General features: G+C 42.5%; 1 protein-coding gene across 7 annotated transcripts in view; it reads right to left on the bottom strand.

The window, feature by feature from the left end:
• NTNG1 (netrin G1) overlaps window positions 1-24,886 on the bottom strand; it is a 227,294-nt gene that overhangs the window by 107,317 nt on the left and 95,091 nt on the right. For 5 of the 7 annotated variants that reach the window (XM_069969024.1, XM_069969026.1, XM_069969027.1 and 2 more), the window contains exon 3: window positions 16,358-16,998. In XM_069969024.1, the coding sequence (XP_069825125.1) occupies window positions 16,358-16,998 (641 nt within the window). Of the gene's footprint in view, window positions 1-16,357; window positions 16,999-20,571; window positions 20,630-24,886 lie in introns of those variants that run through there. The other 2 variants (XM_069969030.1, XM_069969029.1) reach the window with 2 other exon arrangements.

Below are 24,886 nucleotides of genomic sequence, written 5' to 3'. Positions count from 1 at the left end.
CCAGCCTCATTACGGTAAGATTACAAGAGGCCCAAATTCAATTGAGCAAACATGCTTCATATCAGTTACTCTGATGGTTGGGTAGATATGGAGCCTACTGTAAAAGTGGCCTTCCACCTTCATTAGCTATCTGCCGAGCTTTCCCCCGAGCTATGTATACTTGCACACTCTGTTTGACCGTAAGTGTTTATTTTTTCTGTATGGGAAAAAAAAACCTTTGCCAAACATCTCCGGCCGTGGCTTTTCTCCTTTAAAATCAAATGGATCAGGAGAATTTAAGTTTAACAAGCTCAATTCTTCATTTTCCCAAGATCATCTGTCGGGAAAAGTTCATTCCTACCAAAATCATGGGCATGGGGATCATTGTCAACCGAAGATCTATGCACGCATTTGCAGTGTCCCAATGAGATCCCTGTAGGGACTGTGGTTGGGTGTTGCGCTACCAGTGCCTTGTTTTATAATTTTTTTTTTAATTTATATTATTTTATGTTTTGCACTATGTTTTATACTGTACATTTTGTTGAAACTGCACCGTAATGGCTGAGAGTAAAAGGGGTGACATTTTTGCACAGCTAAGAACCTTTCCAGAGGGTATGAAGGAGTAATTTCTGGTCCAGACTCTACTGAGGGGAACAATGTAGTCTAGAGATATTGTGTGGGATTTACAAAGGGTACGCCACAGGTGTACGCCAGGGAGAAGGTGCAGATTCGCCCCTTCTCCCTGGCGTACGCCTCTCGTACGCCCCGCTCGCAGGGGCGTGATGAGGCGGGAAGGAGGTGGGGCCTACTACCGCTCCTCATTTATCATGATTTACGCCTGCTCACAGGCACAAATCATGACGCAAATCTACACCTGCTGGAAACAGGTGTAGATTTGGTACGCCGGGCGCAGATTTGGGCGCCCGGCTGGCCTGATTCACTAGCGTACGCCTCTTAGTGAATCCTGCCGCGAAAAAGGGGGCAGGGCTTAATATAAGACTGGCGCACTTGTTCTTCATAAATCCCCCCATTGTCTCCGATGATATGCACATTTGTTTTGGCTTGAAAAAGAGGCATGCCAGCCTCGAAACACATTGTCTTATGACAAATAAAGAATCTTGGTAAAGCATTCCAAGTTTGCTGTGGCCGGCCTGCACCCAAGAAGCTCCTTTTGGAAGTGTTTGTCGGATCAGGCTTCATTTTCCACCTTTTGGTCTATTGTCTTACCAGAGACGTTGGTGGCACATCGTCCCCGGTACCTGGAGCGGCTGCATCTAGTGCCTTCCTTGACAACATATATTTAGATGTTGTGCTCTGAGCACAACCTAACCAGGTGAGTGCAATTCTCACCTGACTTTTATTGTTATATTTCTTCACCCAGGGAGCGCCTTCTGTGTTTTCAGCCTTTCCTCCTCAGTCTCTTGTGAGAGGAATTGTTGAGGTACTTTCTCGGATTATTGGTTATCCACTCCAAGTGAAGTGGACAGAACTGTGTCAAAGGAGCATACAGTATCTAAGGACAGCTTGGGATACCTACAGCTTCAACCCTCAGCTTGGGGCTAAAGAGTGTTCCCACTAAGATATTCCACCAAAGCTCCTTCCCTTACTAGTCCTTTCCTCAGAGAGAGCTGAAGAGTAGAAAGAGTCTATAACGGTCTACAGATTTGTGTACTATCATTTGGGAAAAAGTTAACGGGAAAAGAAGTGGACATTAGATGACACCTTTGAGAGCTACCAGATCCATTTACCACAGGCTCCAGATAGAAATGCCGAAAAGGACTAGTGACACCACAAAGGTACACGTGAGAAGAGTGGAAGTAAGTGCCTGGGGAGAAACATGAGTCTTCTTTAAAGTCTATGCTGAACTCTGGGAAATCTATTAGAAGAAATATTTTCATACAGAACCTATTTGTTCCGATGCTCAAGATAAGGGTCCTTTGGTGGCAAAAGGGGAGTTTTGGTTTCAGATACCTATTTAAAGATGTGTATTCCTTACTGAGATCCTGAAATGGGTTGCACAAGATGACAAGCTTGATTTCACGATACCCTGTTGGGAAGTGTTTATGCTATATATGTCTACGTGGGATCACACAGAGTTTGTAATGTGAACTGCCGCCTGTTGAGAGTTGTGCTAGCATGTAGAGGTAATATAATAAATTATGAATGATCGGAATGGATTATATAATGTTGACTACAACCACTAAAGGTGAAACGTGTAAATATCCACATGAATATCAAACATCTGCTTCTGGTTGGTTTCCATCCAATGGTAAATGATTCAGGATCTTAGAAGTCAATCATTCAGCAGAACAGATCTTAGGTTACCATTGAGACCCCATGAAAAGTTTTTTGTAGGGTTCTCTTCATCCTTGTTACTCCCTCTGTGGCCGACTTGGCTGTTATTTTCACTGTCTTTTGTTATTCAGATTAGATGCAATATTTAAGCACAAGCAGCAATGCTCATAAGCGGGAATCCTCGCCTTTTCTCTCTCTGCGATAAAGAAGGTCTGTCGGTGAGACGCAGTTTTATGTAGTATTGAAGTATATCTCTCACCATTTGGGAGCTTCTGCATGTGGTTCATGGAAACTAGATCTATGGACTTCTCTCACTCTTTGAGCTCGGAAACCGAAGAGAAAGGCCAACACAGAATACATACTTTACAAGAAGGTCTCGGGATGGACCTCGTAAAAACTCATCTTACCACTCTTCGATGATATCTTTGAGTCCTGATTGTTTTAAAGAGAACTTGTCATTAAAGGGGTACTCCGTCCCAAGGCAGCTCTGCCATTCAGCGATTCAGCCTCGGCCGCTGAATGGCTGAGCTGCCTTGAGACGTGACGTCTCAAGCTGCAGCTCAGACTAGGAAGCGGCCGCGGGACGGGAGTACGGGCGGCGCGATCCGGGGGCCGCTGCTGGAACCGGGGAGGTAAGTCACCGCTAGCTTCTATTTCCACCCCCTCCCCGGCCGTACACAGATTATACTGCAGGGCCGGAGTACCCCTTTAATAGAGATGAGCCCAATTCGAACAAGCTCGAGTCTGATCATTTGGCATTTGACTACTGGTGGCTGAAGAAGTTTGATGCAGCCCAAGGAGTCTGGAAAGCATGGATACAGCCACAGGATGTATCTGTATGTTCCAGGACTCCCTTGGGTGGCATTGTAGTTCTTTAGCCCCAGGTAATCAAATGTCGAATGATTGGACTCTAGCATGCTCCTTCATCTCTATTTATGACAAGTAAAGCCATCTCCAAAGGTAAATTCAGTTTGGGCAATCTACATGATTTCTATGACTAAATAGCAAAATTTTCGTGAAGTAAGTGAAATAAAGTGAACAATAATAATAATACAATTGTATTTGCAAATAGACTTCTCCCTGCTTACTGCTTTCTGATCGAGATTGACGGTAGGCAGTTTGTGCCGCTCTGTACCATCTTTACTCTTGTACATTTTGACTTGTTTGTTTGTGTCTCCTCTATTGGGATTGGCTAGCATAGTTTTTACTTCATTAAGTTGTTTCCTTCGTCTATGTCAAAGAAAAATTTCCATTCCTGCCCATAACCACTTTCTCTAATGTTTGCCCATTCCTCTCAGGACACCTCTTTATATACTGGAGAATCTCCTTGCACCTGGAGCCAAATTGAAGTTACGAGAAGAGAAGGTCGAACAGGTGAACTGTGCAATTTTTTTTAAAAAAACTTTCATATCAGGCAACTAGGCAAAGCCCGTAAACAAGTCAGGATTGGGCATTTTTGAGACACGGGTGGAGGGGGCATAGTTCATTTGATACTAGTTGTTGTTTTCACTGAAAATTTTTAACTAAACATTTACTGTTAATAGGAAAAAAAAAGTTGTTCCGTAAAGACAGGCAATAGTTAATACTGCGCTAAAAGAGAACACGTGGCTTGATAACCTCGTCACGTTTTTTTTTTTTGCCGAGATTTTTTTTTTTTTTTAAAGCTTTTGGCTTTTCTGTTGCAGCTGAATTCCCGCTTCTGCTTTATTCAGTTCAAAGCTTCAGATCCTAACTTCACATTGTTCTGTCCTCGTTTGAAGCAGAGGATAGCTATTCTAACAAACCGCTGTTAGATCTGCGTGTTACCTTTCCACCGGGATATGAAATCCATAGCCAGCCGCTCTCTGCTTCTCACGTATTCTTTTTCAGCTATTTCTGTACTTCACGGATTCTCGGTCACCGCAGATCGTGGGCAATTTTTTTCCCCGCAGTAGAATATTCCCTTCTTGCATATGACTTTCCTTTGTAGGTCGATTGATTCTAGTCTGGTTAATTATTATTTTTCTCTTGCACTCACCACTTTTGGAAAAAAAAAAAAAAGAAGAAAGCTACAGAACGCGTTTCTAACCTCACCGCCAAGGTTACATCCAGCATAAATATGTTCACTTGTATCTCTCATTCTGGAGTGTTGGAAGACACATAAATTATGGCTCAGACTGGGTGCGGGCAGCTGCTGGCCTAGACTCTAATGAAATCCATATTAACAGCTTTGTAGACGGAGAAGTTAAGAAATCAGGCTGTGTCCCCACCAAGAGGTTAAAGGATCCAAATGGGTGCCGAAGGCAAGAAAGTGATATTCACAGAAGGTTCCGTAATTTGCCTTCATCAAACATTAGTATTCTGCCTATTGCATATAAAATATACAAGAGGCTGCCACACATAGATATATAAAAAAAAATTGGGAAGAAGCAATATAAAGGGCAAAGTACCCAAAGTAAGTAATGTCATATGACCAGCTTAGAACCATACAGTACATGTTTTTTATACTGTGTCAATGTTGAGCAAGCATTTAAAGTGTCCTTGTCGGTTTTTTTTTTTGTGCAGTCAATAGTACAGGTGTCTTTAAGAAACTTTGTAATTGGGTTTATTAGGCAAATATACCATTATCTGCATTCAAAAAGACTTTCCCCAGCCCCCCCCCCCCTCCTCTCTCTCATTCACTGCTAATTATCAGGCAATCATGACTCTTTTACAGTCGGGCCCTGTGTAATCTATGGAGAGGCGAGGGGGGGGGGAGAGGGAGAGTAGTCGCCAGCAGAGAGCAGAGAACAAAGGATTAGACAGCGGGACCTGTGTGAAAGCCTGTATTCGGAGGTCAGAGAGGTCAGTGCTGACTTCAGAGGAGATATCCCGGTGATGTAACTCTTTGTTGTCCTGTTTTGGTGCCTCATCTCCCTCCATCTCTCCCCTCTCCATAGAGAACCATGAAGACAGGGGGAAAGCTTCAAACTGCTTTTTCATGATAAAAATTTCCTTTTTTCGGCTAATAAACCCAATTACAAAGTTTCTTAAAATCGCCTGTACTATTGAAAAATCTAAATGACAGTGACACTTTAAATGCTCAAAGTGCTTGTTACTCCAGTTGAACATTTGAAGTGCTCGACGCAAGTAACGTTGGAAGCAATGGGAGACTTGAGCATTTACCAGGTTCCCCCCGCTCGGCAGAGTGGCGGGTGCCTGGTTAACGTATTGCATTTTGTAGCTCTGATTTTTGTATATTTCATCCCTTGAAATGATTTTTAAATGAAATACACAAAAATTTTAATAAAAAAATTTAATAGGTTTCTGCAAGACACATTAGAACACAGTCTTAGCGGACCATCCCGTAGCACCTGCCTTACTTACCTGTATACGCTCTCCGCGATGCCAGCTCTGCTCACTGACAGCCTGCTCACCAAATCAGTGCGCTGTCTCACAGCAGGCAGTGATTGGCTGAGTGGGCTGTCACTAAGCAGGGGACCGGAGCCAGCGGGCATCGGGTGTAGCGTGGACAAGTAAATATGGCTGCTTCCGAAACTGTTTAATATGTGTCTGTACAGTAGCACGAATATATAAAAAGCATCTAAACATGCTGGGCGTACTTGCTCAACACTAGTGTCTACTGTATATGTAGACACCCAGTGGTTGTGAAATGCAGCCTGTATTTGCAGAAATAAGAAATTTATTTGTACATTAAAAATTTTGAATCCTTATAGCATTACTGTTATTTCAGACATGTGAAAAGTTGATTGTACCGCGTCTCCCTCCTGAGATCCACTGTGATCCTGAGATACAGTCACAGGGACTACGTGGTGGTGAGCTTCACTTCTTGGCCAGATCTGACTCTGCTCTAAGACAGTGAACAAGGTGGATGTGATTGACAGCCGGGGAGTGTAGTGCATTGCTGGACATTCCCCTCTGGCTGTATGTTGGAACAGCAGGGGGGGGGGGGGGGCTCAGGAGTGAGACCCTATATGATCAACAACTTTTGACATTATGACAGTTACTGGAAAGGACAGCAAGGAGATATAGGGTATACTATATATTTGTATTACAGCCCCCACTGTGTTTCATATGCTGCAGTACGGTCTCTGGATGAGGCCCCATATTCTTCTCTATGATAGAATCATTCTATATTTCTGTATGTATAAGAGCAGTAATGCACATTAATGTTTTTTTCACAGATTTATCTGTGAGAAAAAAAACTGTGTGAAGCTGAAGGTGTATATACAGCTGCTGGGTTCACACTACGTATATTTCAGTCAGTATATTTCAGTCAGTATTGCAACCAAAACCAGGAGTGGATTAAGAACACAGAAAGGATCTGTTCACACAATGTTGAAATGGATTGGATGGCCGCCATATAACAGTAAATAACGGCCATTATTTCAATATAACAGACGTTGTTCTAAAATAACAGCAAATATTTGCCATTAAATGGCGGCCATCCACTCAATTTCAACATTGTGTGAACAGATCCTTTCTGTGTTTTTAATCCACTCCTGGTTTTGGTTGCAATACTGACTGAAATATACTGACTGAAATATACATTTACTGACTGAAATATACGTAGTGTGAACCCAGCTTTAGGCTATGTTCACACTACTTATGATTCTGTCCGTAGTTCGTACGCCGCCATACATGTACGGCTGAAACTACGGATGTGGGAAAAATCGACATGCGGCCGGATGCGTACGAACCGCGAACATACGCCCGTAGTACAGTTATGCTTCCCTAGCCTGTTTCGAAGCGATAGCCTTAAATGTCATACTATAGTCGTGTGCATGAGCCTTGTTAACCCTTACCTTTATATGAATTTCTTTAAAGTGATACTGCTATGTTTTTTCTATTCCTGGATAACCCCTTTAAATGTTTCAGTTTCTCGCAAAACAAGTGTAACACATTATCACAAGATCACAACTAGAAAAGCCCTCAACAGGCTGCAATTCCCATCATAACCACTGGGTGGGCCTACATAGGACACATATGACCTATACAACTGCTGACAGAGTATTGTAAAATCATGGTTTTCTTGTAAGGGAGAAAGATATGTAAAAGTAAGGAAGGATACATGTGCATATTGGGTATTCTACTGTAGTAATGAATAAAGGTGAACAAAATTTTCCAAAGTTCCGTTTGGCAGGTTTGTCAAACTTTAATGTAAAGTTCGGGTTTGTGCCAAACCAAACTTTGATTAACTGCATTGAATCAGCTAAACGACAGCAGGTTTTTAACTGTTTTAATGCTGTTTCTAAAGGCCGTTCCTTATACTTACATGTCCATGCTCCCTCAGGGTCCTTCTTCTTCAGTTCTGTCCCATTTTCTTCTAAAGTGAAGGCCCGCTCAGCCATTCACAAGCTGACTGTAATAGGACAGCACCATGGCCTGTGATTGGCTGAGTGGGCTGTCACTCTAGAGTAACAGAGCGTTCAGCCAATCACAGGCCACGGTGCTGCCCTGTCCTGGTCAACCTGATTGGCTAAGTGGGCCTTCACCACAGAAGACAGCGGGCAAGACCAAAGAACCACCAGGGAACACAGGGAGACCACGGACAGCTGAATATATCTTTTTTATTTTTTTACATGAGCGGCGCCATCTTTTCAAACCCAAACAGTAGTGAACCGAACCTTTTGCAAAGTTCAGAGCAAATCTGGGTTCGGGTGGCTCAGTTTGCTTATCTCTAGTATTGAGGATAATATACATTATTGCTATCTGTTGGTTTTTAGCCTAGTCTTGATTAATGTTGAGAAAACTTGCCAAACTGCTCGGTTTCGGCAACGTTCTCTGAACGGGAATTCTCGGCATGTGACTCCTGGTGGCTGGAGAAGTTGGATGTAGCCCTAGGGAGGCCTGGAAAACATGGATACAGCCATGAGCCATAGGCTTTATCTATGTTTTCCAGGCAGCCCTAGGGCTTCATCCAACTTCTCCAGCCGCCAGGAAACAAATGCAGAGCATTTGGGTTCTGAGAACGTTGGCGAGCCAGAACAGTTCAGTAAGCTGTTTAAGGCTGGGTTCACACTACGTTTTTGCAATCCGTTTTCTTTTCATCCGTTTTTTGCAAAAAACGGATGAAAAACCAATGGAAAATGCGGATGCATGTGTGTGCACCCTTTTTGATCCGTTTTTCCATTGAATTCAATTATAAAAAAAAAAAACGGATCGAAACGGATGTTTTTTTTACAGACACAAAAATTAGGCTTACTCCGTTTTTGTGTACGTTAAAAAAAAAAACGGATCCGTTTTGATCTGTTTTTTTTTTTTTTATAATGGAATCCAAAGGAAAAACGGATCAAAACGAATGCACACACATGCATCAGTTTTTTCCATCATTTTTCATCATGTTTTGCAAAAAACAGATGCAAAAACGGATTGCAAAAACGTAGTGTGAACCCAGCCTAACACTAGACTTGTACATGTAACTGGATCTCCGTGAACGATGTCAGATGTTATATATCTAATATAAGTGATGCGTAAAAGAAGTTGTGTCCTTTAGACCTACCTTATATTTGGCGTATAGCGTTAATATAATTTTCTACTATTTATAACCATCTGAACACCAACATTTACACGATACGATGCTCCTTGAACGATTATATTCTAATGACTCTCTCCTTGCAGAAGGGATCAGCCAAACGCAACGGCAAAGGGATGGTAGTACTCTGTTTAATAGGCTCTAGGGGAATGAGATAAAGTGCCAATCTCTTAAGACCATAAGCCCTTTTTTTAATGATCTTGATCATTTTATTTTAGGAATTACGAGGAACAATAGCCACAAATAGTGGTACTTGAATCTCATCAGGGAAAACAAGCTGCTTTGAAGAGTAATCCGTTCATAATGCTGTAAATCCGAAATGATGTTACAAACGCCATATGCCGCGCTGTACACAACGAGGCTGGAACCAGGCGATGCCGACTCTGCTACCTCTAACTTTCATTATGGTCAACAGGAATGGATTGAGCCATGTGTCAGGATGTAAGGAGCATTATCCCCATGTGGCCTTAGTATCTATTTATTCTTTATTAAAGCGTACCTGTCACACGAGGGAGTCAACAGGGGTTGTGATCATAAGCGAGTTTGCAATATGCACTTTTGATTTTTTTTATAGTTTTCTATGTTTAAATCAACATTGTACATACGGCCAAACTGGGTCCATGGAACAAAAAGAGGGAAGTAAGGGGGGTAACAATAGGATTGGGCAAATTAACACCCAACTGCCCGATCCTTCTTTTTTTTCTGACATCTGCTGTAGTGGTATGTTCACACTGAGGAATAGGCAAGGAATTTCAAGCAGAATCCATGCTTAATTTTATGCATATTCCGCTAGAAATTCCACCCGTATGCACAGAGCAAATCTCATTGTGTTCAATGGGATTTCCGCTCTGTTGTTCACGCGTGCGGAATGTTCCGCTGTGGACCTGCTTTTCGCCCAAAGAATTGATGTCAATTTTTTGGGCAGATTCCACTACACAAATCCCATAAAAGTCATTGGGGCTTTGAATTTCCGTTTTCCACTCGAATTCCACTCGAATTCTGTTTAAACTCTGCGCCTTTTCTGCCAGAACTGAAGAAGAGGAAATTTAAGTATAAACCCTTATTTTTCAATTCCTTGCCTATTCCTTAGTTTAGAACATATCACACTACAGAATGTCCACACTACAGAATTCTCCAGACTACGGAATTCTCGTGGGTAACTTGCAGCAGATTTCGCTTTTCGTCCATGCGCGCTCCCACTTCACTCTCTGCCAGTCCCATAGCCTCCATTCTATGGTCAGGCAGATTCCGCCATCCGCCCAAAGAATGAAGAAGTTGTCGGAATCCACCGGACCAAAGAATAGAGCCTGTGGGACCGGCGGAACTTGAAGTGGAATCGTGGGGAGTGGGGGGTGTTGTGGACGAGTGACGGAATCCACAGCAAGTAATCCACATGAATTCCGTAGTGTGCAAGGGCCCTAATTCCTCACCTATTGCTCCATGTGGACATACCCTGAGGGTATGTGCACACAACGGAATCCCGATGGATCCTTATTCTGGTGGCTGTGCACATCTCCGCTGCTCCCATAGGCTTCATTCTATGGTTTGCCAGATTCCGCCCCAAGAATGAGAGGGTTTATTCTTCGGGTGGACGGCGGGTGTTCCGTTGGGATTCCGTAGTGTGCACATACCCTCAAGGAGCAAAGGGTTGTCTCAGTAGGACAACGCCTTTCATTGTGCTCTCGTTTCTGACTCTTCTAGGTAAAATCCTGCCAGAGCTTTCTTTGAACTAACTCCACTTAAAAGACAAAAGACTTTCTCTATAAAACCTACAGAGCTCCCCAGAAAACCATTTACGATCACCGCATGCACCTACCAGTCATTGCACGTAAACGTTCCTATTCACTGGAAAGAAAAACACATAGGACGCTGAACCGAAGGGAAACAACTCAACGCTTTTCCTCCTATAGTAAGCGCCGGCAAGGTAAAGTACTTGTTGACCTTCCAAGTAAATGAGATCCATCTTGATTCAGCGGTTAATTACAACAAGTACCATAACTTAATGCGTCTAGTAACACTTCACTCTCCTCCTATTAACTGGCGGCTCTTAAACACGACAGGAAAAAAAAATCTGATATATTATCACCCAGGGAGAGGAGGAAGCCTGCCAGATTCCCACTATTCATTGCAACCCGTTTAACAATTCACATTGGGCTCATTCAACTGGAAAACAGATATTGGTCTCCTTGGAATTTTGAGCTAAGTTTTGGAATAAGCGACAATTAACATATATACATATATAATATGACATAATATAATGGATGTACTGTATGTCTATGTTCATAAAATGTAGACGTAGGTTCTCCTGCGGGAATGCCATCAATATAGTCAGCCAGTTGTATAATGGCTTTGTCTATTACAGTGAGCCGTAATTTGTGGCTCTCCAGCTTGTGCAAAATGATAGGGCATGATGGGAATTGTAGTTTGGCTGAAAAGACGCAGGTTGGGAAATAGTGGTGTGTGGCATCAAGTAGATATACATACTGTATGTTTGGTGTATTGTAAGAGCAGGGGCGTCTTTTCCATTGGGTAGGGTAGGCTGCTGCCTGGGGGCTAATAGGTCATAGGGGCCCCCTCTGCCCCAACATTTCTGAGCATCTTTACCCCCATCCCCTCTCACCCCCGTCACTGTAGCAGCAGCAGCATTCGCTACTCTCTCCCTGTAGTGGAGAGTCAGTGCCTGTAGCGGCAGCTAAACACCCTCACATTTGTCTCAGAAACTGGGACTGATGGAAGAAGCTTGAGGTGAAGATGCGACCATGGGAGAGACTGGAAGTAGCACAGCCTGAGCCAGGGGTCTGCAGCCGGAGGGAAGCAGCTTAGGGGTGAGAGCTGCTGCAGGTAGCCCTAAGGCTACCTGGAAAACATGGATACAGCCATAGGCTGGAATGGTTGCATGATTATATACAACACCTTCACAGTACTGATCCGAGTTGGGACTTCTGGGATATGTCTCTATTGTGTAGGAGGCACCAAGGATGAAGGTATGTCTCTTACCTTCCTCGTTGGCACCGTTCCTATCCACTTAGCTATTTACTCCTTGGACCGGTTAGGCCATTAGAAGCAGTGCCACCTCCCTAGCAACGATCCAGCCCACCACCAGCTGGCCCACTCAAATGATTCTCATCAGAAGGGGCAGGCCGACCGGGGGAAGATTGGGGCTATAGGGGGAAAGAAAACACCTAACGGTGCCCCAACACGCCAAATGGTTTTATATACTGTATTATGTTTACTGTATTCATGTTTTCCAGGACTCTGCATTTAACCTCTGCAACTACCGGGATTCAAATGCAGGTTTGGAGAATGTTGTTGAACCTGAACAGTTTGGTTTCTCTGCTGAACACTATTCCCGAGTGCTCCATGGTATCTCCAGTAAAGAGAAGTGGCATTCCCCTATGTGAATCCTGAAAGGTTGCACATGGCTCCAACCCAACTGGCAATGCCTCCTGTGCCATTATAGGCACAATGTTCTATAGGGTTGTACAACAACGGACACATTTATAGAGGCTTGCATGCCAGTTTTCTGGTGCCTCATCCTGCACTTTTAAATGCCCCTTTTGTTCCAGTAATTTTCTGGTATATACATTGGTAATCTCTCCCTATAGCGTTCCTCTGTACAGTGAGATACCTCAGCCTCATGTGATTACATCACAGGGTACCAAGCGCTATAGGTGATTCTTCATTGTCCATTCATTATGCTGTATTACAAGTATCCCTGCTGTCTGATTACATCTGCACACTTTGTACCCCGGATATCTAGGCCACTAAATAAATCAATAACCAGGGTGGGCAATGACTTCCAACTGGGTCCTGCCAAATGCTGAGTTTTCTGCAATGTGTCAAAGACATAATTTTTGTCTTTCTCGTACACATCTATTACTACGACTTAGGAATGATCTTTTATATGATGTGAATTTTATATCACATCTAAAGTTTTATTACCCTTGGCATCAATACTGCTGCGTTTATGACACTGGGGGAACCTTAATGACTGCTATAAGGGCCATGGGAGTGGGATACGCTGACCTCCTTACCAAATAATAGCTATAGCCCTGGGTAGAGGTATTTCTCGATGTGTTCATCCTTACCTTGCCTTGAATCTAGTTAAAGGGAATCTGCTACTAGGTTTATGGTGCCTAAAATGAGGGCAGCATAAACTAGTGACAGAAATGCTGAACAGATCGGTGTATTACTTACATCATTCTGTTCAGCCGTTCTCCTAATATGCAGGAGAATAGCATTGTTGACGTATCCCCCCCCCCCTGTCTTCCAGCTGCTGATTGACAGGTGACTGCCTATACACAACATGGATAGATAACTGCCAATCAGCAGCTGGTGGGCGGAGTTTTCTGCTTCTCATGAATATCCAGGACTACTGGGCTCATGCACATAATGGAGGGGACTTCTTATTGTCCATGTTATTCAGCAGGATATCTCTGGATCAGTTGCAAAGAATAATGTAAGTGATACATCATTCTGTTCAGCTTTTCTGTCACTAGATAGGACAGCCTAACACTAGTTTATTTAAGATTTATTATACAAATATAATACAAGTAGTGTTGAGAGGAGATGCCGAGCCGTTGGTGTTTGGCTGAATGCTGAGCTGGATGCTGCCCTAGGGAGTCCTACAACACATGGATACAACTACAGAGTGTATCCATGTTTTCTTGGCAGCTCTAGGGCAGCATCCAACTTCTCCGACCGCCAGATGTCCTCTCAACACTAAATACAATATTGAAGCATGATGACAAAGCCTCAACAGGCTGCAACCCACTCCACAGCCACTGGGTGGCCACACCTGGTCACATAGCATAAAAACAGCTCCCAACAGAGTATTACGGAATCATGTTTTCTTTCTAATATGGTCATCTTATATCAGACTATACTGAGCTGAGAGGAAGGAAAAAGAAGGTCACATCTGTACCAGGAGGCTTGTGCAAATACGGCCGACAGCTTGTGTGTTTTCTCTTGTGGGTAAACAAGCTCATTTTTCTTTTTTCTTTTCATTTTTTTTTCTTTTTCTTTCTAAATTTTTTGGTTGTTTTTCCTAATCCCACTTTCCCCCGCCTTCCCCGATTTGCCACGTCTGGCTCTCGCTGCTATCATATTAACACGACTGTAATCTCATGCGCCTATTAGGGCTCCGTCGCCCCATTTCTAACTTCTACTTTCATCCAAGAGTTTTCGCACATTTAACTAAATTCCTGTTTCATTTTCCATGCAATTAACACACTAATTTCATTATCCTACCTAAGCCGACTAAAGTAGGTTGTAATAATTCGCCACTGTATTGCTCATCTGGCAGCGAAAGGGCTAATTTTGATAGCTCATATATTTTAATGGGCTGTTGCCAGCCTCTAGTATCATAGCAGCTAATCCTTGTTATCTGTCCAGTCCCCCGTTGCAAAAAAGGCTCTCCAGAATTTAATCCCACCCTGATGGGAAAGACAGCATTTTTTACTGTTCGGCATGAAACATTTTGTTCAGGTCCTGAATCCATCCACCGAGCATACCTAGATAAGCTGTTAATCCTCGCTTGGCAGGAACACGCACCCAGGAGACATGAGGATACGTTGCTTGTATTTATTTTCTTACCTGTCCAAGATATTGTATGGGGAGAAGTTATATCCAACACGCAGAGTGTCTTAGGCTTAAAAAATGAATAACATTTCTGCAGATATACATGGATCGGTAAGTCGGTGCATGCTGTATGGAGGATTTGTGCATCCGGAAAATACTCAGGCTTGGATTACCCCAAATGGTTGTGCAGGATGAAGGATCGTAGCAAGGGTAGAGACTCATGTAAGCCATGGAAAACATAATCGCATAATACTCCTACATATTGCATAGTGGTTATGGTGGAGATAAGTGCAACTTCCTCGAGTTCGATCCGGTGGCTGACGAAGTTGGATGCAGCCCTATGAAGTCTGGGAAAACATGGATACCACCAAGGGCCTTTGGCTGTATCTGTGTTTTTCAAGACTCCCTAGGGTTGCATCCAACTTCTTGAGCCACCGGTATTCAAATGTCGAGCAATCGGACTTGAGCATGGTTAAGTTGGGCTCATCTCTTATGGTGGTTCCAATTCTCATTGAAGAGGCTTTGTTGGTATATGAACATATGAAAATACAATGCAAATTAACGCTCCCCAAGAGAACGCTCCCATACAAGTCAATGTTTGACCCACTGGAGAGATCTGACACACAACTCAAGGATTTAGTCAAACCAAAAAGGTTGTGGCATAGTACATGGCAGAATATTGGTTGGCTAGGAAGATAAAATATATGAAGGCGTATTGGTTCTTATTGAAGAGATCCAGTTCATGTTTACAGACTTACAAGCAATGTTCCTTGGGAAAAAAAAGTATGCAAATTAGCTCCACCTATAGATAACTACCTTATAAGCCAATGCCTATATGAAAAAAAACTTAAAATATGGCTAAGGCTAGAAGAAATGAAGGATTAAAGAGTACCTGCTTTCAAGTTTTGTTTGGTTGGGGCCTGAGTATTTGAATAGTAGAATGAGTGCCGCGAAAAGTAGAAGAGTTCCCGCTCCGTGTTGAGATGGTTCCATAGGCATATATTATGTGGCCATCTCATTCACGTAACATGGGGCAAGGAAAGAATGCGTTTTTGACTCGTTCTCCTGATCACTTGGGGTCTGATAAAAACTTTTTCTATGGCATACCAAACTTTTTTGGACATGACATTGCCCATTTAGGTGGCATACATTTTATGTGGCTGTGTTACATATGCAACCACTCCAGCAAATTGTATGGAAAAGAAGGTGCACATAGGATGTAAGGGTAACATTTATAGGGCCAAGAAAATATTCTAATATTAAGGAAGTTGTCCTGGGATCTAAAAAGTTCTTACTTTACTTCTGTGTGCGCCATCATAGCTTGATAGGTTTCCCTCTGCTTGAAGGGGCTGGGCTATGTTGCTGGGGCCTGTGCTATGTAGTGACTGCTACAAGAGTGAAGCTATGTCTTCTAGGGGTAACCAATAGCTGCATTGAGTAGTGTTGAGCAGACTTTCAGATTCGGTAATGTTTTCCGAACCTGCACGGTTAGCATTTAACGCCTGGAGATGTTGGAAATCGCCCTAGGACTACCAGGCTGTATCCATGTATTCCAGGACTCCCTAGGGGAGCACCCAACTTTCCGGCCCTCGAGTCAAATGCAAAGCATTCGTTTGCAGAGAATGTTGCTAAACCCGAACAGTTTGGCAAGTCCACTCAACCCTAATTATGAGGCAACCACCCACCATGAGTGGCCATGGTTTTGCCTGCGAGCAGCAGTCATAGCATAATACATGCTCCATCAGCACAGTTCACCTCCTTAAAACAGGGGTGGAGCAAGGGGAGTGGAATGCTGGGGAGCAAGATAATAACAGTTGAGATCCCGGACGAACTCCTTTAATTTTAAGGGGGGGGGGAATTTCCCCTATTAATTCATCTACTAAGGGTCAGAGCTCCGGGTCTGCAGGGTGTAAGAGGGTCCAAAGCATTTCTTTTTTACATAATAACATTACTTACATGTTCATTGAATTTCACATAATGCCCGCTTACCTGCCATATATCTTGATGTCTGATATAGCATAAAAGTATCTTCCCAGGTTTCTTTCGTCGACAAAGGTGGCTCCCGTAGCCGGTTTCAAAAGCCTAATCCGTAAATCAGTCACTGTGAAAAAATCCCGCAGGTTTTTGGTGGTGTCCAGTTGACTGTAGAGTGAGGCCATATTATGTAGGCGTGGTCCGGCAAATATTGCAAACCGATCTTTGATTTCAAAAGATAAAGTTTTAGCGTGTGCTGCGTAACCGGTGGAGTATTCTTCTGTGCATATAATATCTAGGACAGTACTTGAGGTCAAGTCTTTCACTGATTTGGGCTCCATTCTGAATGCATCCAGGCAGTCTGCAGCATAAAACTGGTAGGGCTGCCATGTTACCCCATAATCCAGAGACTTTTCTAAGATCATCTTCTCAGGTCTTCCGGACTCAAAAGTAATTGCTATGTTTTGGGTAAGCTCAATGGTCTTGTTCCAAGACAACGTTATATTGACCTGTAGGGGGGTGGGATAGTTCTTCCATGTCACAGACTGCCAAAAAGTACTGGGATTTCTGCCTTCAGAGTCAAACATGAGTTCGGGAGGGTGGGCTAGCTCCTTCGTGCTGGCATCACATTCGTTGTTGCACATGTATGGATTACCCTGAAATGATAAAGACTTTGTTACCTTCAACAAGCAAGGAATCATGGAAAATATATATATATATATTTGACATATTAAGGCAAAGTGATGGAACCGGCACTCCAGGACATGAACGAATGAAATATAACTTTTATTTGTGCATTTATAAACCTAAGTGCTCCATAACCATACCTACGCATTTCGCGCATCTGTGCTTATTCATGGTCCACGATTAAGAAACGCGTAGGTATGGTTATGGAGCACTTAAGTTTTTAAATGCTCAAATAAAAGTTATATTTTATCCGTCCACATCCTGGAGTGCCGGTTCCATCACCTAGTCTTTAAGCAATTTTCTGTTCTGAGTGCCTGGCCAACTCTGGAAGCACGTGCACCCTCCTCTCCATTTGTAATGGTGAGTATCTACCTTCTCTCCATTTGTAATGGTGAGTATCTACCTTCTTACAGTTTTTGCATTGTTTTTTTTTACCCTTTTTTGTGCTGTAAAAGAGGACCGAAAGGTAAAAAGTGGCTGAAAAACTTCCCTTTAGCTCTTTTTTGGCTCTGCAAAATGGTCACATCTATTTGTGAAGATAGCCTTAGAGGATTTAGAGGGCTAGATTACATCCAGCATGAATGGATGCAATATATACTTATCTGCCTTGATAAAAATTGGACAATTATCAGCACAAATAACCTGTTCTGTAAATATTACAGCTTGTATTAGATGCCTGACGATGTTGCACGTTAGAAAACAGTAATATAATCCAAGCTGCTCTGAGCTTTCACAATCTGATCCTGTAATTCTCGCTCCAAACTACGGCACTAGTGACATTCAATACAATGACTAATATGAGATAAATCAATATTTGTGCTGAGAAAGCGGACAGTCATACATTTTTTTTTCTATGTGCATACTACTACCCTACAACATGGACTTTAGCCATTACTTCCTCATTTCTAATTACTTAAAGGGAACCTGTTATGTTACAAATGCAGTACAATGTGCAGGTACCATATTATAGAGCAGAAGGAGCTGAGAAGATTGATATACAGCTTTATGGGAAAATATTTTGTAGAACTTGCAATTTATTTATTTAAACCTTTGCTGATGAGTCCAGGAGGTGGTCCGACTCACTGATTGACATATGTAGGACCGCCCACTAGCTGCTTACCCAGTATCGGCAGAGGTATGAATGAATACATTTCTAGTTCTACTGATTCTTTCCCCACAAATATAAACATCAATCTGCTCTGCTCTACAACTTGCTGCCCAATACCACCCTATGTCTAATATACATGTATAACCTATCTTGCACCCTTTCCCTGTTTTCTTCTCATATTTACTCATTCTGGATGTCTAAATTCATCTTCTCTGTGTCCACTCTGACAACACGCTGCTCTCTCTTTCCCCCTCCCTTTGTAGTCACAGGATATGGGATCTCCTCTCTGGGGGCCGAGTTAGCTGTTTATTGAGTTGGTAACCTGACCCCCAGGAGACATTATCTGCATCATCTCCATGCACCTGTGCTGTTTCAATAAACTTACATGTGTCCCTGAGTCTAGGTTTCCGTAATATGAAAAGTTATAGTTCTGTATTTGCTTTCTGTCAGTGAATGTAGGCATATGTAACTGTCTTTGAGTCACAGCTCTGTATATTGTGTTATAGATGTTCTTAGAGACTGGATGGTGCTAGAATGTTTTTATTCACAGTCAACAAGCAGAGATCTAACCCCCCCCCCCCCCCCCCGTTAAAAAAGATGCCCATTATGCAGCACATAGCTTCATCATGCGCGCGTCAGCTCTGCTACATCATCAACTAATATGGAATACATACTGGGGTGATGTGATGCAAAAACAGTGAAATAAGAGAAACGGATTGCTGATCCTAGGAAAAAGAGCCAAACGTTTGGCTTGTTTTCCTGAGATCAGCGATCTGTTTCTCTTATAGCTTTGCTAGGCATTGCTCCCACCTAGCCAGAATCCTGCTCCACGCTGATGAGGGGCAACACCCCAAAACAGCTGTATGTGGAAGGGTACCTGGCCTTGGTTTTTCCCTTGTCATTACATTGACTTATAGGGCCACTTAATATGGTGGTTTTGGTGGTTTTGGTGGTTTCCTTACAGGAGCCGCCCCTTGGCTGGGTCCTTCCTGGAGGGATATCTGGCTAGTCCTGTGTTTCGAGGCTCCACAGGCTCTCCTTTTGCAAAATCAGTGAAAAAAACACTCCTGTGTTTACTGTGCAATAGTAATGACAGCAGTGGGCAGGAAAGAAAGCTAAGGGGGTGAGTACGCAAATGGATCAATCAGGGAGATGCATGATGGGAAATGTAGTTTCCTTGCTGGCGCCATCTTGGATATAGATCCGCTTTTAGAAAAATCTTGTAACTCAGGAATGGCAGCAGCTAGAAAGACAGAAGTCGACTCAAAATACTCAAGAGGGCTTGGTGAGTAAGAAAAAGATAACATTTAATTTTTTAGCTCTTAGGATAACCCCTTTAAGACTGTCTAGTCCAGGCTAAGACTGTCTAACAGACAGATTTTTTTTTTATCTGCCCCAATTCCTTTTTCATACATAGAACACTAGGAGGCGCCGCTACTCTCTCTTCATTATTTTTTCTTTCTTCAGTAATTCAGTGTTAGGAACAATGGGCAAAGCGTTCTGTTCCTTAGATCAAACTGAAGTTTCAGCAATGCGAGGCTACCTTTAGAAAGATCAGTGGCAATTATCTCTCTCTCTCTCGAGGAGGCCGAACAAGCAGATTCTGATCCTGATGCTTTATTTACAAGACGCCTTTATAAATAAATTGTGTTCAAAAAGAACAGAGACAGCGTATTGATCCTTACGTGAATCTTCCATTATATTTATATTAAACAATGACATTTTGTTTTTCCCGTATGTACACACAACGGCAGGAGGGGGTATAGGATTACTCGACGAGTACTGTAATATCACGTAATGCAAAAAAAAAGCAAGCGTTTACCTCTTCTATGCCAGACACATTTCACAGACTGAACACAAGGAAATTGAGTTTTCTTATCTTTTGCATCTTCAGTTTACTTTGCTGCCCTTTACAAGACCACATACTGAGGATACACAATTGCCTTTGGAGGCTTAGCATTATAATGCTTACTTATTTGAAGTTATTCTTTTTATGTATGACATACAGAAGTGTTTTTTTTTTACCTTTATCTGTTGCTTTATATATTCTGAAATGTGTGTCACAGCTCAACGGGTTAAAAATCTTTCTTTTTTTATGATTTTGTGATGCTCTGTCGGGAGTTGTTTATGCCATGCATATCTACATGTGAATGTCTAGTGCTTGTCATGTGATTTGCAGTTGTTTTTTTTTTTTAATTAAATTGGTATAATGAGAAATAACTTAAACTAAATTTAAGGAAAAGTGAGAAAGGACACATCAGTAATTATACCAGGAGTAGAAGTATAGTATAGAGACATGTGGGGCCTTCCTTCTTCTTAGCATTTATCTCCTATATATCTATTATCTATCTATCTATCTATCTATCTATCTATCTATCTATCTATCTATCTATCTATCAAGAACAAATTGGCTGTTATTAGTAAAGTAGCTTACATCACTGTACCATTGTTCTCCCCCATAGATCTAGTCATTCCTGGTTTCTTTTCTGAACGGTGACCCCAGGCAACAGTGCAGACACTTTCCCACAATCCTCCTTGCTTGCATGTGAAGTGAAAACCAACTGCCAGTACTAATAGGACAGATCATGTGACTGGGATTGAACTGAGCATGAGCGACCCAGCCTAGTGGACGGATCACATCTCAGCTTGCAGCTCTCCTAATGGTCTGTAAAATGAAAGCTGAGCTGTGATTGGTTCCTATGGGCGACACACAGAATCTTACTATAAGGCAGCATTCATAAAGCAATGCGGAACATCCTGGAATATTGTTTTTTTACTGTGATAAAAAGCTAAATAAAAGCCGTATACTGTATGTTTGTTAGTTTTTTTCCCTTCACTAAAGGCGAGGATGTTCCATTGAACTGGTGGTGACATCCAGCTGTGCACTGGTACACTTAAGTAATATTGTGAGCGGAGCGCAGATAAATTATAGATTATGCCCTCAGAAGGAATACATCATCTCTGCCCTTCTGATCACATGATGTTACAAGTCGACTATTGTTCTCTCGTCATACCCCGGTGTCACAGAAATCACAGATCTCACAGCGAGACTGTAAAGAATGAATGAGATTCTTCCCATTTCTGCAAGTAGATTAAAAGGAGCTGTCCATGGTCGGGGCCCTTCCCCTAATTACTCATCTCTATATGATAGGTCTGAAGTCTTCTCCTATTCTTACTTGTTACCACTGAGCACTATATGTTCTGTGGGGTTTGCACTTGGGATGATCAATTTTTCATCCGTATGTGTCCCATTTCTTCTATAGTTATAACTTTTTTATTGCCTCTTTGTTGTAATGTTGCTGAAATCCAGAAGTAAAACAACATGGAACAAATATGTTTGTAAACTGTGCAGAAAACGGAAAACATATGATATTTTGGAACACAGTCTGGGTAGAGAAAGCCATGTACAAAAATACATTAAAAATATATCAAAAATATAGAAATGTGGAAAAAAAAAAACAATCTTAAAAATATATTGGCAATGTTTAAAAAAAAAATATATATAGCCCAAAGAAACGGGGAGGCAGCCTTCTCCTGCATCTAAGTTATCATGGTTAAAGGGGTACTCCGGGCCGGGGGGTATTTTTGAGGATCACCGGGGAGGGGGTGGAAATTGAAGCCGGAGGTCACTTACCTTCCCCGTTCCACCGCCGGTGCCCGGATCGTGCCGCCCTGTACTCCTGTCCCGTGGCCGCTTTCTGGTCAGAGCTGCCGCATGAGACGTGACGTCTCAAGGCAGCTCTGCCATTCAGCGGCCGAGGCAGGACCCCGATACGGCTGCTGATTTGCAGATCTGCCTAGAAACATCACGTCTCATGCGGCAGCTCTAACCAGGAAGTGGCCGTGGGACGGGAGTACCGGGCAGCGCGATCCGGGCACCCTTTAACGCCAGGCGTAAAGCACACAAAAAATCTACACCTGCTCCAGAGTGGGTGTACATTTCTGTGCAGGTCCAGCCGGCTTTAATAAGGAGTGTGAGCCTCTTAATAAATCCGGACTGGTAAATGGGGGTGGGGCCTTATTTAGGGCATACAAGTTCGCCAGCCTTGATAAATGTGGCCAATCGTGTTAGGGAAGCCTTGAGTACTGGCAACCCTTCACCTAATCTTAGTAGCTTCTTATCATTCAGACTAACGGATGAGGGTGCTGAATGAGATGTCGACCTCTATGAGCTTAGAATTCCTTATAATGTAGACGAGAGATGAACATAACTCAAACATGCATTTTAATATTGATGCCTGAAGAAGTTGGGTGCAGCCCTGCATCCGGGAAAACATGGATACAGCCTATGGCCTATGGCTTTATCAATGGACTACCTAGGACTGCATCCAACTTTTTCAGCTACCTTTATTCACATGCTTAATAATCAGACTCAATTTGCTTGAATTCCGCTCATGTAGATGTAATGGGCTTCATAGATCGAAACTGTCTAAAATATATAAAGTTGACCTCTTTTCCATTGCGACCAATCACAATGGAGCTTGTATTTTGGTGCAGCTGTGTAAGGAGTTTTGAGGCAGATGTGTCCATCCTTATCTTTCCAACAATTAAGTTAAAGGCTGAATACAAATTAAATAAATTATTAGTATTTGCTGCAACATCCACCACAACCAATTGGTGATCACATAGATCATTGTCTTCCAACTTGTGGCTCTTCAGTTGTCACAAACTACAATTCCCATCATGCCGTGAAAGCCTTTTGCAAGAGCTGGAGAGCCACAGGTTAGGCAACACTGGCTAGACACATATGGCACTCCCATACACAACTCCTAGTCATATGTCTATCATCTCGTCATTTTGTGATGTACAGTACTGTATCAAGCCAACAGTTAAACTAACAGCAGGTTGGAAGACTCTAACTTCTGCAATGGTGTAACTCTGGTACGCATCACTGCAGACCACCAGATAGATGGGCAGGTCAGCGGGTGGATGAGTGCACTGAAGGTGGTAGCCCCGCCCCCAGTGCACCAAACCGGCTGATTAAAGTGAAGATTTAGCAAAAACTGAGCTGATGTTGAAGGCATCAAACCTGCTGTTAGTTTCCCTTTTAAAAAACGGAAAAAATATACATAAAAAATACTTCTTTTTAACCATCAGATAGTTTTGATAAATGAGGATTTTTTTTTTTTAACATCTTTGAACTCTAATACCCAAACTTTGCTCCAGCGAGAGATATCAGGTGTGCAGGAACGGTTTGCGGCTATGATGAACTGCATTTGTGAAAACCTATTTCCTTGTGTTGATTTCAACCAAATGTAGGCTTATCCATCACCGGACATCGGGGAAAGCTCGGCAACACAGAAAAGGAGTTCTAGGAGGATTTCTTACAAAAAGCTAGAGATGAGTTTTGACACGTCTTGGAAAGAGATTAAAAAACTGTCAGGGTGAAGACACCGGCGAGGTGACAAGAAAGACGAGATCGTCCTTCAGGAACAAAGAAAAAAAAAAAAAAAGAAGACGAGAGGCCTCCTGCTCCTAATTTCATCAGCAAAATGCTTTTATTGAAATCAATAGCGAGCAAATTAGAATCTCACAGCAAATGTGAGGAAAATCGATGAGAGGCAGGTGTAATAGTGAGGAGGGCGAGGACCGGGGGAGGATTGATGCGCTGACAGACATTAAAGAAGGAATCAAATAAATGGACGCCATAGGCGTGGTAGGTGACACCGAGCACCGACTCCCTCATTGCACTACAAGGATTAGAAGAGTTGTGTATAATATGATGTGTGTATATCCGCCACTAGCAAGACTGAATACAGATGGAGCAGACTCCAGTGCGCTGGGAAGAAGTCTATGGTGAAGGATGAATTCCCTCCAAAGTAATAAGCCAATACATACAATTCACTATCAGCAGCGCAATTTTCCACTCGAGGTGTTTGCAAGCTATCGAGTCGTCTTCTGTTGTTTCATTCTATGCTACATTCAGCTATAGATCTACTTTGTGATATTAGTTCTGCAGTATTCTCGTAAAAGTAATGTCTATGAAAGAAACGGCTCCTTACCAATGGTGAAATATTTTATTGTTAGGATGAATTCACACGTGGCAGATTTGTTGCAGAAATTTTCCATGACTTAAATTCTGTTCCATTCATCTCAATGTGGTTGTTTCCGTGAAGTGTGCCTGGATTTCTGCAAGATCCACTGGCATGAATGGGACAGACACAGAAATTTTTGCAGCACACCCTGAAGTGGTTACTTGCTGTTTTTAATATCACGCTATACATTCACATTTTTGCCTATATATTTTTGCAGTTCATGGTCTAATTTGACAATAAAAAAAAGACATGGCAAAGTTGGTATATGGCCACATTCAAGTCATGTCTTTTACTTCATGTTGGGAGTATATGGCAGAACCCTGTCAAAAAGACACACTGATCTATAGCCTGATGTGTTCTCACCATTGACTTTAATAGCCTTAAAGGGGTATTCCACCCAAGAGATAAAAAATGAAATGCCCCCAAAGCTGGTCTTACTCATTAAGTCTCCCTGAGTATTTTAATCAGTCTTCCGTCTTTCTAGCCACCGAGTTACAGGTTTTTCTAAAAGCTGGTCTATAGCCAAGATGGTGCCGGACAGTAAACTACATCTCCCGGCATGCATTGGAAGTACAAACTGCCAAGAATCGGCCTCATCTTGTAGTATCTACCCATTGCTGGCTCAATCTGCTTTTACTTCGCACTGTAAACTATCTATCTATCTATCTATCTCCTATCTATCTATCTATCTATCTATCTATCTATCTATCTATG

This window comes from Dendropsophus ebraccatus, chromosome 4 (assembly GCF_027789765.1).
Source record: "Dendropsophus ebraccatus isolate aDenEbr1 chromosome 4, aDenEbr1.pat, whole genome shotgun sequence".
NCBI lineage: Eukaryota > Metazoa > Chordata > Amphibia > Anura > Hylidae > Dendropsophus > Dendropsophus ebraccatus.
The sequence above is the reverse complement of the archived record's forward strand: the minus strand, read 5'-3'. Positions and strand labels throughout refer to the sequence as shown.